This window comes from Pelecanus crispus, chromosome 7, assembly GCF_030463565.1.
Source record: "Pelecanus crispus isolate bPelCri1 chromosome 7, bPelCri1.pri, whole genome shotgun sequence".
Lineage (NCBI taxonomy): Eukaryota > Metazoa > Chordata > Aves > Pelecaniformes > Pelecanidae > Pelecanus > Pelecanus crispus.
The window spans coordinates 3,215,098-3,229,424 of NC_134649.1; the positions used below are offsets into that span (position 1 = coordinate 3,215,098).

The 14,327-nt window shown below is 40.8% G+C and overlaps 1 protein-coding gene across 2 annotated transcripts in view; it reads left to right on the plus strand.

Annotated features, from left to right (window-relative positions):
* Nucleotides 1-14,327, plus strand: part of MEGF11 (multiple EGF like domains 11) — a 216,662-nt gene that overhangs the window by 117,538 nt on the left and 84,797 nt on the right. For both annotated transcript variants that reach the window (XM_075713468.1, XM_075713469.1), the window contains exons 7-8: nt 610-746; nt 6,269-6,481. In XM_075713468.1, coding sequence (XP_075569583.1) covers nt 610-746; nt 6,269-6,481 — 350 coding nt within the window. The remainder of the gene's footprint in view (nt 1-609; nt 747-6,268; nt 6,482-14,327) is intronic.

Here is a 14,327-nt window from a genome sequence, read left to right on the forward strand (position 1 = left end):
CTCTTTTCTTTTCTTTCCTTTTCTTTTCTTTTCTTTTCTTTTCTTTTCTTTTCTTTTCTTTTCTTTTCTTTTCTTTTCTTTTCTTTTCTTTTCTTTTCTTTTCTTTTCTTTTCTTTTCTTTTCTTTTCTTTTCTTTTCTTTTCTTTTCTTTTCCTTTTCTTTTCTTTTCCTTTTCTTTTCTTTTCCTTTTCTTTCTTTTTCTTTTCCTTTTCTTTTCTTTTCTTTTCCTTTCTATTTTACAAAATATAATATTCAGCTTTGTAGCCTGCTCTGGTTGCCTTTAACCTCTCCCAAGCCTTCCTGTGTCTACTCAAGGGGCGGTGAATATCCTGCCACCCCAGCTGCAGTTTACAGGGGAGATCCAAAGAAAAGAATTATCAGTGACTGTACAGTGGTGAGAAAAATCCCTTCTGGATATAGGGTAGACAGGCATTTACTCTGGTAGCAGAATTTTGAGACTGTCTTTAGCCCATCTTAAATGGAAAAAATATTGCTGCTACACTTAGATCTAGTTTTAGCAAGAAGGACAATAAACATCCAAGCTGCATATAGAAATTTATTGCGTTATGAATGTTGACTGAAATATTGCTCTTTCTGCAACCTTACCAGGGGCTGGTGTGTGCACAACCATGTCCTCCTGGAACATTTGGAATTAACTGCAGCCAGGACTGTCCATGCCACAACGGAGGACACTGTGATCCCGTGACAGGAAAATGCGTCTGTACAGCTGGCTATATAGGAGACAGGTAAAAATCAAAACCCCATAGCCTTTAGTTTTAACCATGAATTGGCAATATTTATATCCCTTCTAGGACGATCTCACTCTCTGAAAAATGATGTTATGTTTCTATTGCTCCAATTAGGTTCATCCTTCTGAAGCAGTTCAAGCATTATAAATGTGGCAATGTTATTACTTTTTATTGCAATGCTCTCCATTTACAGGTTTTTTTAATACAACTTTTAAAATTTAATGGATTAAACTTAATTTAGATATTTACAGTGATAAATTTAATAGAGAGCATTACATGTTTACAAGATATGTAAATGAACTATATTTATACACATTAATATCCTCAAGAGTAAGCAATGCAGCAGTTTAATGTTTGGCACAGCCCCTCTGTGCTGCTGCAGCACTGATCCATCTCAGACACCAACAAAAGGTGATAAATCCTCAAAATTTATACAGAAGAGCCTTCACCCATAAATCGATCAGAGCAGATGATATTGTTTTACAAAGGTGTCATGAATTTAGCAAAATGACTACACAGCAAAGTCAAGGTGGGATTGTAAGACATGTGGGCTTAGCCCTCCAGCTAATCCTGCCGGCAGGGCCAACAACGGTGGGGAAGCTGCAGTTAAACAAGCTTTCATACGCGTTTTTCACTGGGGGTTGGACTGTGTCACCAGGGTTTCCTGAAGCTGTGGGCACAGCTCATAGTGTATGCTATGCTAAAGCCCTTCCTCCTATATCTTCCCTTTTTTTATTAGCCAGAACAAGCTAGTATCAGTATACTGACATATGCTACAATTATACTTTTATGCAGCAAAGCTCATTGGAATTTCTCATTTCTTGCTTCATTGTACAATCGGCAAGTCTTTATAGCACACAAACAGACCAACCTTCAACACTCTGCTGGGGTTCAGAAGGCCATGTTCTTTCCCATTAAACGTGGAAGTTCCTTGTTTCCATTTTGTCAACAGTGGTAATTGGAGGGGGCTCTGGAGATTATGTCAGGATTTGCATGTGGTTGAATATGGTGGAAATACTAATTATTTCAAATTAATTTAGTGGAGAAGACATCAGTGTGTCTCTCTTCCCCCATCCTCCATCTGGAGACACTGATTTCAGCCATAGGGTACCATATGATTACTGTTGCTAACCGAAGCTTTCTCTTTCTCTCCTTTTGGAGACAATTTCACTAAAGGAAGCAACTGTGCAGCCTGGACACTTATACTGGTGACCACACTTCAATCGCAAGCCGTCCCCAGTCCTGGTCGTGCTCAGGAAGGCTGACAGAGGCCCTCCAGGTCTCCTCCATTGGTTGTTGCCGAGCCAGATCGATTTCTGGCTGTAGGTGAATCAACAGCGTCAGAGCTGTCGGGAGCTCCCAGCCAGCAGCCTGCAGCTGAGCCAGCTTCTTTGCTCAGCTGCCAATACAGCCCCCAGCCGCGAGGGAGGACATGCAGCAGAGGAGCTGGCTCTGCTACAGGCATGTGGCACGGGGAAAGAACAGGAATGGAGCTCCTGAACTGCCTGCAACACTTACACACTCCAGCAGTAAGAGCAGAGGAAGGACCTTTGGGGATGAGGAAAGGAGATGGCAAGTAGAAAGCAGAAGACCTAGTTCTGCCTGCTGACAAAGGCAGAGGTCTTTGCCGCTGCTCCCCCTTGGAGAGGGGTTGGAGAAGGCGGCCTGGGGAGAGACTGAGCAGAGGAGGCACTACAGGGCAGACCTGACAAGAGTTCACAAGAATTGTACTTGAGCACAGTGGGAGTGTGGCCGCTTCACATCTGTACTTGGAGAAAAGTGAGAGAGATCTGGACTCTGAGATGTGGCTGGGGAAGACGGAAGCAGGAAGGGAGAAAATAAGGCATGATCAGCTGGAAGAGGTGGGAAAGAATCCAAGGGAAGGTCTCACTGTGGACCTGCACCCAAGCAAAACCCTTAGGCATGGCTCACCTTCCCCCTCCTGGAGCAGGGAAGTAAAAGACAGACACTGAAGGGAGAGGCAGAAGAGCAGAAATGCAGGCGTGTGGAAGGATGAATGAGAACAGGAGGAAGTTAGGTAAGCGGGCAGTTCAGAAAGCTTTTCTAGCAGCAGGGAAAAACTGTATTAACCTAGAAATTCCCATCTTTCAGTCAGGTTCTCAGAAGGCTAAAACGTGTTTATCTATCAGCCTTTAATCAGCCTTCGATAAGGGAAGTGAAACCTTAGGCCAGTTATAGTCAATTGGAGTTCTGCCTCTCACTTGGGCTGGGAGAGCGCATTGCCTGTGATGGTTTGCTCCAAACAGGCACGCATACCCTTTCCTGCTGTTAACTACAGTTAGCTAACGGTAGATTGCCCACTGATTTCAGCACGGGCAGGAGCAGGCACAAGGTCTTTAAATTCTAAATTGCTTTCCTTGGTTATGTGTTCATACAGCGTGGACAATGGGACAGATTAGTCAGCACCATTTTAACTTAAAGTCTATTTTACTTTCTGGATCTCACGCAACTGTTGCAGTGTTACAGTATAATTGCAAGTATAGCAAGAGAATGCTGCTGCATAACAAAATAATGTTTTCTTAAAAATTTTACAAGGCACTGAAAAAAATTTCTTAATAATAACAGATATTGTGAATAACAACAATAAAAACATAAACACACTTTCTCTACTATCTTCCTTTTAAATTGTCAGCAAGTACTATACAATACTACAGTTCATCATCTTGTGCAGAAGATAATAACATATAGTTAGATAAATATTTGTGGAGATGAAATGCTCATAAAGGTCTATGTAAGTGTAATTGCCACGCTTTGTTCCCTACCTGTTTTCCAGGGAGTGGCACTGCACTAAATATCTAGGAAATGGGCAAGTGCTATTCATAACTCCAGGAAGGTTTGTGCTCTGCTAAAATGACTGGATATGTCATGTAAATGTATGTTTTACAAACTGGAAAGGAGTAACAGCAGAAGCACAGTTAGAAGCTGAGGATGAGGTGTCTAAGAATTCAGTGGCTGGCAGGAAAAGCGAACATACAGTTTTAGCTTTGTTTTCCATATTGCCATTAAACCTAAAGATTGAATCTTAACAGAATAAATACCACATTTGTTATAACAATATGAGCAGACTTACTCTCTTGTTGTTGTGTTTGTACACGTATCTTCTATCAACAGAATGGCAATCTCCAGGTTAGCATATTTTGGATGGCTTTTAATATTTGTCTGTGCTACATAAATGTGATCACTGTTTCAAAACAAACAAACAGAAAAGCCTAAAAAACTTTACAGCATTATTCCATGAAAAAAATTTATGTGGAAAAAATGTAGGTGTATGTACTAAGTTCATCTGTTAAGCAGCCTGTCTTATGTTTAATATTTTGTGAAATTGCTTCCATTAATTCTACAGGTGACAGCCATATTATCCTATCCCAACCCAAATAATTATAGTACATATTAAAGTTCAGTGGATATTATAATACGAATCTCCCCAGATAGGCAGAAAGCAATGTAAATTAAACAAGAAACATAACTAGGGCTTAGCAGCTCATTTTGTAATTTAATTGAACAATGTATCTGGTTGTTAATGGTGCTATGGACACATTAGATTGATATGTTGCAAAGGAAAGATGTTTAAGTAGAAAGCTAATTCCTGCTGTGATTATTCTTATGTTCCAGAGGAGTCATTATTAGTATTCTTTGTATAAAATTCATTAGCGGTAGCTGCTTGATCTCCAAATAAATAAGTTGGTTAAATTGTTAGTAGAAAAAGGCTAATTATGTAAATGGATTAGGTCGTCAATATTTCATTTCCAGATGCTTTTCTCCCTGCTAGGTAATGCTTCATCTTCTATAAATATAGAATGATATAGTGCACTATTGACTAAGTATTCATCTCGCCGAGTACAGTGCTCTCCTGCTAACTAGTAGAGCTGTGTACAGCAATGGAGACATAAGGCATCTTAATATGTTCTTCATTGCATTTCATTTGCTTTAAGTGTTTCAGTCCTATTGCGACCCATTCTTTGCTGGTTACTTCCTTTGCAGCTGAAGTGCACTGAGAGCAGCAGGGCTCGCAGCCAGTACCGCCAGCGATTCGCCGGGCCCTTTCTCCTCCTTTTTGTCACCGGCTCCTCTCTCTTTGGGTCTCTTGTGAACTCCTGAACTTGGATTGCATAACTGGGAACTGTGTTGATGCTTGCTGCAATTAAATCACTAGCTAGGCCTTTTGCTTTCTTCATTTATTTTTAGTAAAATGTGATAATCTGAAGCTGCGAAAGTAATGCTCTTCTTATATACTGACTGTGTTCATTGCAGTTGTGCCTGGCTTGCATCACACATTAATCTTTTATTACTGATCATTATATTAACTCTCACCTGCCAGCTGTGAAATGACCTGCAGAAAGGCATTTAACAATCGCCTCTATCCGCTGAGTTTACAGTGTACACTTTAATCAATGCTCAGGATTAAATTAATGCTGATAGGCAATTTCCAATATCTGGCATCCATGCGATAAGGGAATTGGGCTTTTCTGCGCTTCTTTTTCTTTTTTATTAACTGAAAAGGCCTATCTGCATTTCACGGTGGATCATGTAAACTGTAGTACTGACTCATTGCAGAATTTTGAAACCACTGAATTATGTCAAGCACAGAATCAGTTGCTTTCTTTAGGACCTTAGTTGAGCTTTTCAAAGTAGGAAATATTACGAACACTTAAATGGGTTGTGTAGGACAATGAAACAGACTTTTTGGTGGATCTCATAATGTATCCTGGAGGGAAATACTTTAAACAGTGCATGGAAGGCGCAATTTAAAACAATCTGTGTATAGTGTTTACAGGTTCCATTTTTATGTGTATCAAATATTAAAAATGTTGGCAATTTTGGAGAAGATACTACACTAAGGAGCGTGAAAGTGATTTGTCTTGAGATTTTATACTGCTGAGCATCCCTGGAGTAAAAGATGAAAAGCAAGTTTGAGCTTTAGTTACTCAGAACGCACACAAAAGACAAAGGAGTATATTTTCTCCTAGTTGGCATAGAGCTGGTGCAATGACAGCATAGAAGGAAAGTAAAACTACGTTGCTGGAGAACTCTTTACTCAATATCGCTTAATAGACCACATTCCCTTTCAATCCTCATTATCACTAAGAGGACCATATGCTTTTAAAGAAGGTGCGCGGTCCTTCTGTAATAAAGAGAAAGCAAACAGGTGAGGGGTTTTTTTATAAAGTATCTTATTCTGTATCAATTTCTTATGGTTGATGAATGGAATTGTCAAAGTCCAGGAAACAAGAATGCACTTTGTTAACTAAGGTATATTAACTAATGCAAATTTTGCAGGCTATAATTGGACAGAGATTAATGCACTTTCAATTAACAGCAATTTACATGCCCAAGATATCCCATCACTCCAATGATATCATCAGTTCACAGTATATTACTTAAAAAAATGAGCAATGATTTTGTACTTAATTCATTAATAAAAACATTCCTGTGTAAAAGTCATAAGCAGACTAGACTATAGCATTTGATTGGATCCTGTTTCACGTATTTCGTTGCAGGTGTCAAGAAGAATGTCCTATTGGGACATACGGCTTTCAGTGCACCCAAAGATGTGACTGCCAAAATGGTGCAAAGTGTTATCACGTAAATGGAGCCTGTATGTGTGACCCTGGATTCAAAGGGATTTATTGCCAAGAAAGAATGTGTCCAGAAGGGTTTTATGGCCTCAAATGCAACAAGAGATGTCCTTGCAATATTACCAACACTCTCAGGTATGTACATCATATTATATACTAGTGCAGGGACTGGTCAAGTAAAAGCATTGGGAAAAAATTCAATTAACTACACCTACTCCCTTTTTCTCTGTGGTTTTAATTAAGAACATGGACAGTTCATGTAGATTGCAACGTTTCATTTAAATGACCTCAGGTTTGGAACCATAACCCTCAGTCCAGCCAGCTACTAAGCATGTATCTGTTAACTATTTAAACAGTGCTGCTAAAATCTGAAACAATCTGACATATGGCCTTATCCTGTAACTGCAGTCTTCTAGGCATAAGAACTATCATATGATGCCCATATGTATGTATAATAACTCACTGAAGTTTAGAAAGTATAGATATATTTACTCAAATCCATCATTTTGGCTCTTTTTATGACATGGGTTTTCTTGTTAGATCTACAGGCAGCAAGGGGACTTTCAAAATTAAACCTAATTTGCTTCAGTTTATGTCTCGTGGCAAATTACCTTGTTGAAAACACTCAAGGCAGAAGTATAAATAGACTGAAATCAATATCCCCAAGTCAGTCTATGGAACTGTAACGGAGTTGACGTTGTCAAAATAGACATCTCTTCTCATGTGTGCCTATTTTTGCTCTTCATTCAGTATGTGTATGTGTGAAATATTCAGGAAAATAAATATCAGGGAAGTATACCTAAAATGGAATAAGCCTCACTTAAAAGGTCAGGTTTCAATGTTTTATTCCCTTTTGCTTTTTTTAAGATCTGATTCTTGAGGTTCTCGTTACCAAGAGCTAGAGCCACACACAAATTTGAGCACCTAACATGAGTTGAATTTACTTTTCTTTTGCAGGCTTGAATAAGTTTTCCGAACCCTGAAAAAAGGAGGAATTTCAGAGTCTTCCCTGTTATCCTGTTTGTTACCTTTTGTAACTGCTTGCCTTGTTTATTGACTGCTGGAATTGCTATTTGGAGGTTCCTCGCTCCCTCACATGCAGTAAAGGGAGCCTGGACAGCAAAAGCACCCTGGCCTGAGCTATTCTGATGGACTAGAGTGCCCACATTTCCTTACCATCCTGCCAGATGCTGAGCCCCTCAGCTCCCACTTGATTTCCTCCTTTTTGATGTCCATTACTGTTAAGCATTCATAGCCAATTCAGGGTTGTGTAGGCTTCAGAGGGAGGTGGGGATAATTGATGCCCAAGCAGATATGCCCTTGATACGGACATTCTTCAATTTTAAACCAGACAGGTAGGGACCTGACTGTCTTGCTGATGATGACAAACCTACCTTGCAATCTTGCAGCCTGCTAAAATATAAACACTCCCCGCAATTATGTATGCGAGCAGTACCACCTAATTTGTGTGCATGCACACACACGCATATACACATGCACAAACACTTCAGGCAAATCTGTTTGTGTGCTTGAGATAGACTCTATTTGTCTCAGTCTTGGAAATAAACAGGTGATCTTTCTTTTGAATTCAAGTTCAACTGTGAGTGGTGAGGTTTTGCTTGAGTGAAAGCCGGAGCTCACAATGGATTATTTAAAAGCCTTGTAATTCTGATGATACGAGTCCTCTACAGAAGGATAGCTCTAGGTCTATTGGGTTTGACAGCGAGGATCCAAAGTGTTCGACACCTCAAAGGTAGCTCTGTACAACAGGCTTCTATCACTTCTGATCATTTTGTGTATCGTGAAGTCATTGCAAAAAATAACATCCCTAAGGCATGAGCTGAGCATATACGCCAAAGCGTAATGTTATGTTGTACTGAGGGTAGGGGATGTCTCAAGAATTACTGCAGAGTGAGCTAAGGTGTAAATTCCTGCATGTCACACTACTCTGCAGTACCTGCCAGTGTACACAACTTAAACCTGCGGTAAATAGAAGGTAAACTGCTCCTCAGTGAAAGCTGTTCTTCACGTATACTGGAGGCCGAGAATATGCTCTTGGACAGTAGCTGACACAGTATATCTTCACCCCCTCTCCTAGCCTGCAGAAACCTCTTTGTGTGCCCATTTTCCCAGAAAGGTGTAAATAGAGTGGAAGGACTACAAGCCATGGGCAAGGCTGAGCTTGGCTGCTGTTTCTCAGCTAAGTGCTCGATTCATTAGTAGTCTTCTAAGTGGGGGAAGATAGTGGGTTTGAGGGTGCCAGAATTCATCCTGGGTTACTCAAAGAACTACCTGGGAGACGCTCTGGGAGTTTGCCAGAAGATCCTTCCTGAAAGAACAGACTAGCACCATCCAGCTGTGAAGAAAGGTGAGGTCTCAAGTTTGAGAGAGCTCAGAAGGTGGAGGATGAATCCTCTCACAGCTCTCTTCTGGGCATGTGGTCATTTTTACACACCGTGGACCTGACCTGTGCCTGCTTGCTGCCCGACAGATACATTTGATGCCATCCCTCCCATCACTGCTCCGTCAGCTTCACTTGCAGCATCCTCTGCTAAGATGGTATCTCCGTTGCCTTAATAAATGAGTCTAGTCTCTCCATTGATAAAATCTCCCTTTTTCCTACACCTTATCACTGCTGTTATGGAACAAAGAGATATCAGCAAGCTGTAGATCTGTAAATGTTTTTTCATTCATCCATGGTATTTCAGCTTTCCACTTTTCAATGAGCTCCTCAGAGTGCTGTCAATTTCTGAGCTGAGGAGTGTCAGGATTGATGGAAAATGACCTTCTCCAAAGGCACTCCATATTCCGAACAAGTCTTTTTACTGATTGTTTAACCAGTACCATACAGCGCACTTCTCTTCCCACCCACCTCCTCCCATTCCTCCCCTGAATTTTTATCATTACTGGAACTGTGGTCTTCCAAAGTGATTCATTTACTGACAGCCATCTATTTTCCCCAGAAGCAGTTTAAACTGTCGGGTACTTGTTGCCATACCTAAGTGTGTAGGTGTCGTGGTTTAACCCCAGTCGGCAACTGAGCACCACTCAGCTGCTCGCTCACCCTGCCCTCCCCAGTGGGATGGGGGAGAGAATTGGGGAAAAAAAGTAAAACCCGTGGGTTGAGATAAAGACAGCTTAATAGGGCAGCAAAGGAAGAGAAAATAATAATAATAATAGTGATAACAGAATATACAAAACAAGTGATGCGCAATGCAATTGCTCACCACCCGCTGACCGATGCCCAGCCCATCCCCGAGCAGCGATCGCTCTCCCCTGGCCAACTCCCCCAGTTTCTATACTGCCCATGACACCGTATGGTATGGAATAGCCCTTTGGGCAGTTGGGGTCAGCTGGCCTGGCTGTGCCCCCTCCCAGCTTCTTGTGCCCCTGGCAGAGCATGGGGAGCTGAAAAGTCCTTGACTTAGTGTGAACACTGCTTAGCAACAACTGAAACATCAGTGTGTTATCACATTATTCTCATGCTAAATCCAAACCACAGCACTACACCAGCTACTAGGAAGAAAATTAACTCTCTCTCAGCTGAAACCAGGACAGCAGGATAATTATATAAACACTTGAAAGAAGGTGAGGGAAGCTTGCTTATTTATGTCAGTGGTTTTGACTCATTTGATCTGGTTATTGGATTGCTGGCTGGAATGGAAAGTTCTGGGGGCTTTGAGGAGCAGGTTAGGGAGGAACATTAAGAAATACGCAATCAGCTTTTCTATTTTCATAGATCTATCTATTTTAATATCTGAAGAGACCAGTGTGATCATCTAGTCTAAGCTCCTGCATAGTAATGGATGAAGAACATCATCCAATAATTTCTGCATCAAAGCACGCTGAAAGGCACTTTGTACAGGACTTTTGAACAACCCCAGAATTAGGTAATTTAGAATGTACCGGTGACTCGGACTGTCCTTCCACAGGAAAGGATACACCTGTAAAAAACTTCCCCATGCAAAACCCCATGTTGAGACAGTCTACAACAGTAAGAAAGGCATAATCCTGGCTTGCTCTTCTGAAAAGCAGAGAGGGAACTGACTAGCTGGAACAGTCTCAGCCACTCACCCTCCTTGAACACTGGTGTGGAGCCAATGTGTGGAGCCTTCAGTAATGTCTTTCCCAGGTCAGAGACATGAGAAGGGAAGGAAAACACGGTGACCTCTTAAGCCTTGACACTTTCCTGCTGTGACAAAGTCTAATGAAATGGATAGATCTCCCAAGGCTCTAATTATTGCCTCAACACTGAAAAGTTTGGAAGGACCATAGAATCATAGAATAGAATCATAGAATCGTTGAGGTTGGAGAAGACCTTTAAGATCATCAAGTCCAACCACTGACCTGACGCTACCAAGTCCACCACTAAACAATTTCATGTTTCCTGGCTTGGTGGCTGGATTATTTTTTAATGAAAGTAAAACTAGGAATCATTAAGGTTGGAAAGGATCTCTAAGATAATCAGTCCAGCCGTCAACCCAACACCACCGTGCCCACTAAACCATGTCCCAGAGTGCCACATCTGCCTGTTTTTTTAACACCTCCAGGGATGGGGACTCCGCTACCTCTCTGGGTGGCCTGTTCCAATGCTTGAGCACTCTTTCCATGAAGAAATTTTCCCTAATATCCAATCTAAACCTCCCCTGACACAGCTTGAGGCCATTTCCTTTGTCCTAGCAAAAACTCCATGGACCTTACATGAAGTTTTGCCTTGATTTAAATCAATTATGTGCTTGAATGAGGCTGGCTTTGAAGACATCCTGGACTGAAGTAGTGGCCCTACAGTCTCATTGTGGCTACTTCTTTAAAAGCAAGAGGGCATTTTAGTAAGGGAGACTGAATATAGTATCAACACTAAAAGCTAGAAAATACTGTTAAAAAAGGATCGGGGTTGCTGTTAATTAAGATGAGATGACTGGTGCTAGTGTATAAACAGAAAGTCGTGAAATTCACTGGGAAGTTGTTATTTTGGCCAAAAGATGTGTGGAGAACAAGTTCAGAATTTGGAACAGACTATGCTGTCTAAAGCATTTCTTTTCCCAATTTGCCTTAAGAAAGTTAAATTACCTGGTTTCCTCAGATTTCCTCAAAATTAGATGCTTAAAAAATGTAAAGGTTAAAAATGACTTTCTGTTTTTCAGTTCAGCTAGTAAATTTTTAAAAAATTAATCTTTTATTGCTGTAAATGTGGCTCAAAAGCCAGGGACCGTACAGCAGCTTCCAAACTGCAGCAAGAGCCATGGAACAATTTCCTTCTCATGCCATGTTGTGTGCTGTGGACAGCTTCCAGTTTCCACCTCTACTTGGCCTAGTGCCGGAGAAACACTTGGCTGCTTGCATTCACTCTAGGTTTTCTACACTATTCCTTCCTGTTATGCAAGAGGTTTGAAGAAATAAAAGTTGTTAAGATTCAATGCAAAATACTAATGTATAACACTGCCAAACTCTTTCAAGAGTGTAAGGTTCCCTTCCTGCTTGCAGCAAGTGGTTGGAAAGCAGATGTTAGCGGGTTTGCCTTCTGGGATCCTTTGAGAGGCCTCTCATTGTCTTACCCAGCCGCTAACTGATCCTTCTCCAGAGGAATTGTTTGTGTCTCCTAGTTTCAGTTTATTGGTGGCATGAAGTGCCTTACACATGCTGCACCCCATGCTGGCAAAATGTCACGTGGACTCCTGACCTTGAAAGGTGCATTCAGAACAAGAAGGGGAGAATTACACGAGAAATTCACATTGCTAACTGTATTTCCTATTCTTTGCTTTAGCACATTTGCCATTAAGTGCCTCAGACTTTTCAAATGCAGCTAGCATTTAGCTCACTGGATAGACTGGATGCATAGATGGATGGCTGGCCAGATGATCGTTGAGTTTCCTAGCTATAGTTGTATGTCTAGGTACATAGTTTAAACAGAATGAAATTTTACAGAATACCAATATAATGAGAGAAGCATTCTTAACTCACATGTACCTGCGTACATATACTATTTCTACATCATGAGCTGCGATATATTTAGTATGTAACTCTGATGACTTTAATTACTGGAATAGTTCGTACATATCAGACTAGAAAAAAAATTAATAATAAAAACTTAGTACTGTTTAGTGATACCAGCTGCAGATCTTAAAAAGGATTCCAAAGGAAGAAAGGCATCAGTTTACAGATGGGAAAGATGAAGGCAGAAAGAGTAAGTTACGTGGCCAAGATTCAGTGGCAGGATTGGGAAGAGAACAGCTGTCTTCTGAATTTCGGTTAAGCATCTAAATCACAGCCATCTTCAAGTTGCCACTGCATCAGGCACGTTAATTGTCAAACAAGTGTTGGTGATTCAGGGCGTTGTATTCTCTGTATCTGAGGCATCTCTTCCGTCCCCTGGTTGGACGTTGCCTGCAACCTCATTTCAGACCTAGCTGTGTAGGTTTGAGGTCCTTTTGCTTGTTATGCTGCCATAATGCTATGGTGTGTGTTGATGTTTGGCTTGCCAAAAGCTTTGGAAAGCTTTGTTCTGCTACTGTCAAGAAGTTTCCCTTCCCCTGCTGTACGGTCTATTCACCAACTGCTGCTACCTACCCAGAACTATTGTTGTGGGTACCGTAACTGTGGAATTTAATGTGGAGGGTTTTTCCTAATCCTGCAATGCCAGCACTCTGTAAGACAGTAAAAGGTAAGGATTTCAAAGTACTGAAGGACTACAGGTGCTTGGCCTGGGAGAAAAAGAAAACTCTGATATGCTTAGTCTGATAATAAAATTGTTCTTGCTTCAGCGGGAAGATTGTATGCATGTAGGGACCCAAACATCTGCATTGGACTTTTCCTAGCTCATAGCCTCATAAAGGAGTGGAAAAAGCTTTAGGGGGGCAGAATATGGTCTCAATCTTCTACTGGACCTTGTTTTGGAGTCCAAGCCCCCTGCCTTCTGCAAACTCTTCTGCAAAGCCGGTTTGGTTCTTGCTTCTCATTTTAGTGCGTGTTAGGATGATTTTTAGTTTAATGTATATCTTGCATCCTATGCAAAAAAGCTGTCTGTTTTGATGAAGGAGCCAACCTTGGAGGAAAAATTCTTACTGAGTATAGTATTTTCAATTGAATTGTCATAGACTGATTCAAACTACCATGATCATATATTATGTTTGAAAGATTTAATTTAGCCAACAGATGCAGTTCTCATGGAACTGTATGATACATGCAGTAGTAGTGAAAATAGAGAAACAAAAAATCCACTTTAAAATATTTCTTTAATGTTTAGCTTTCTGCTCCTATTAGGTAATGATTAATAGACGCAGAGGGGGGAAAAATGAGCTTTTATTATTTTCATCTGAATGTTAAGAGGTGCTTTGTGAACAACCATAATTTCAGGGACTGCTTTGTCAGAAGAATTTCATGGATGGTAGTTTGTTAAGCTGATGAATTGTTTTAATTAGTCGGTAAAACACTATTTATGATGAAACATATGACACTCACAAAATTTGATCATTCTTAGTCACAACAGTATGTGCCTAACCTCTTCTACCAGTAATTGCCAGAAACATACTTGGAAATTACATTTTATGAGGTTGCCTTGAAAATTAACATATACGATATTAATTTTATAGGTGTAAAGAAACCCATTCAGTCATGTCTGCAATATTAAACTATAGCAATAAATAATCGTAAAAGACAATAAATAGTTTCTATGAGGCAAAAAACCAGGAGACAGGTCCATAGAGAGGTGCCACCTTGCAGAACTCTATTCTTTCTTGTTCTGAGAATAATAGAGAAAATCTGATTTGTAGCAATATTATTTCTCGCCTTTCTCACTGAGGGCTCGACAGTGCTGTTATGGTACAAACTTGTGGTGCAGAGGCCCTCAGAGCATGCTGAGCTCTCAAGTGAAGCCTTAGGCTCCCAGCTGGCCTCCGACAACATGGGGTCCTTTTCCAAAGATCAGATTCCCTCTCATCCCCTGCTCTCTCTTTTGAGCACCTCGGCTCCCCAGACTAGACAT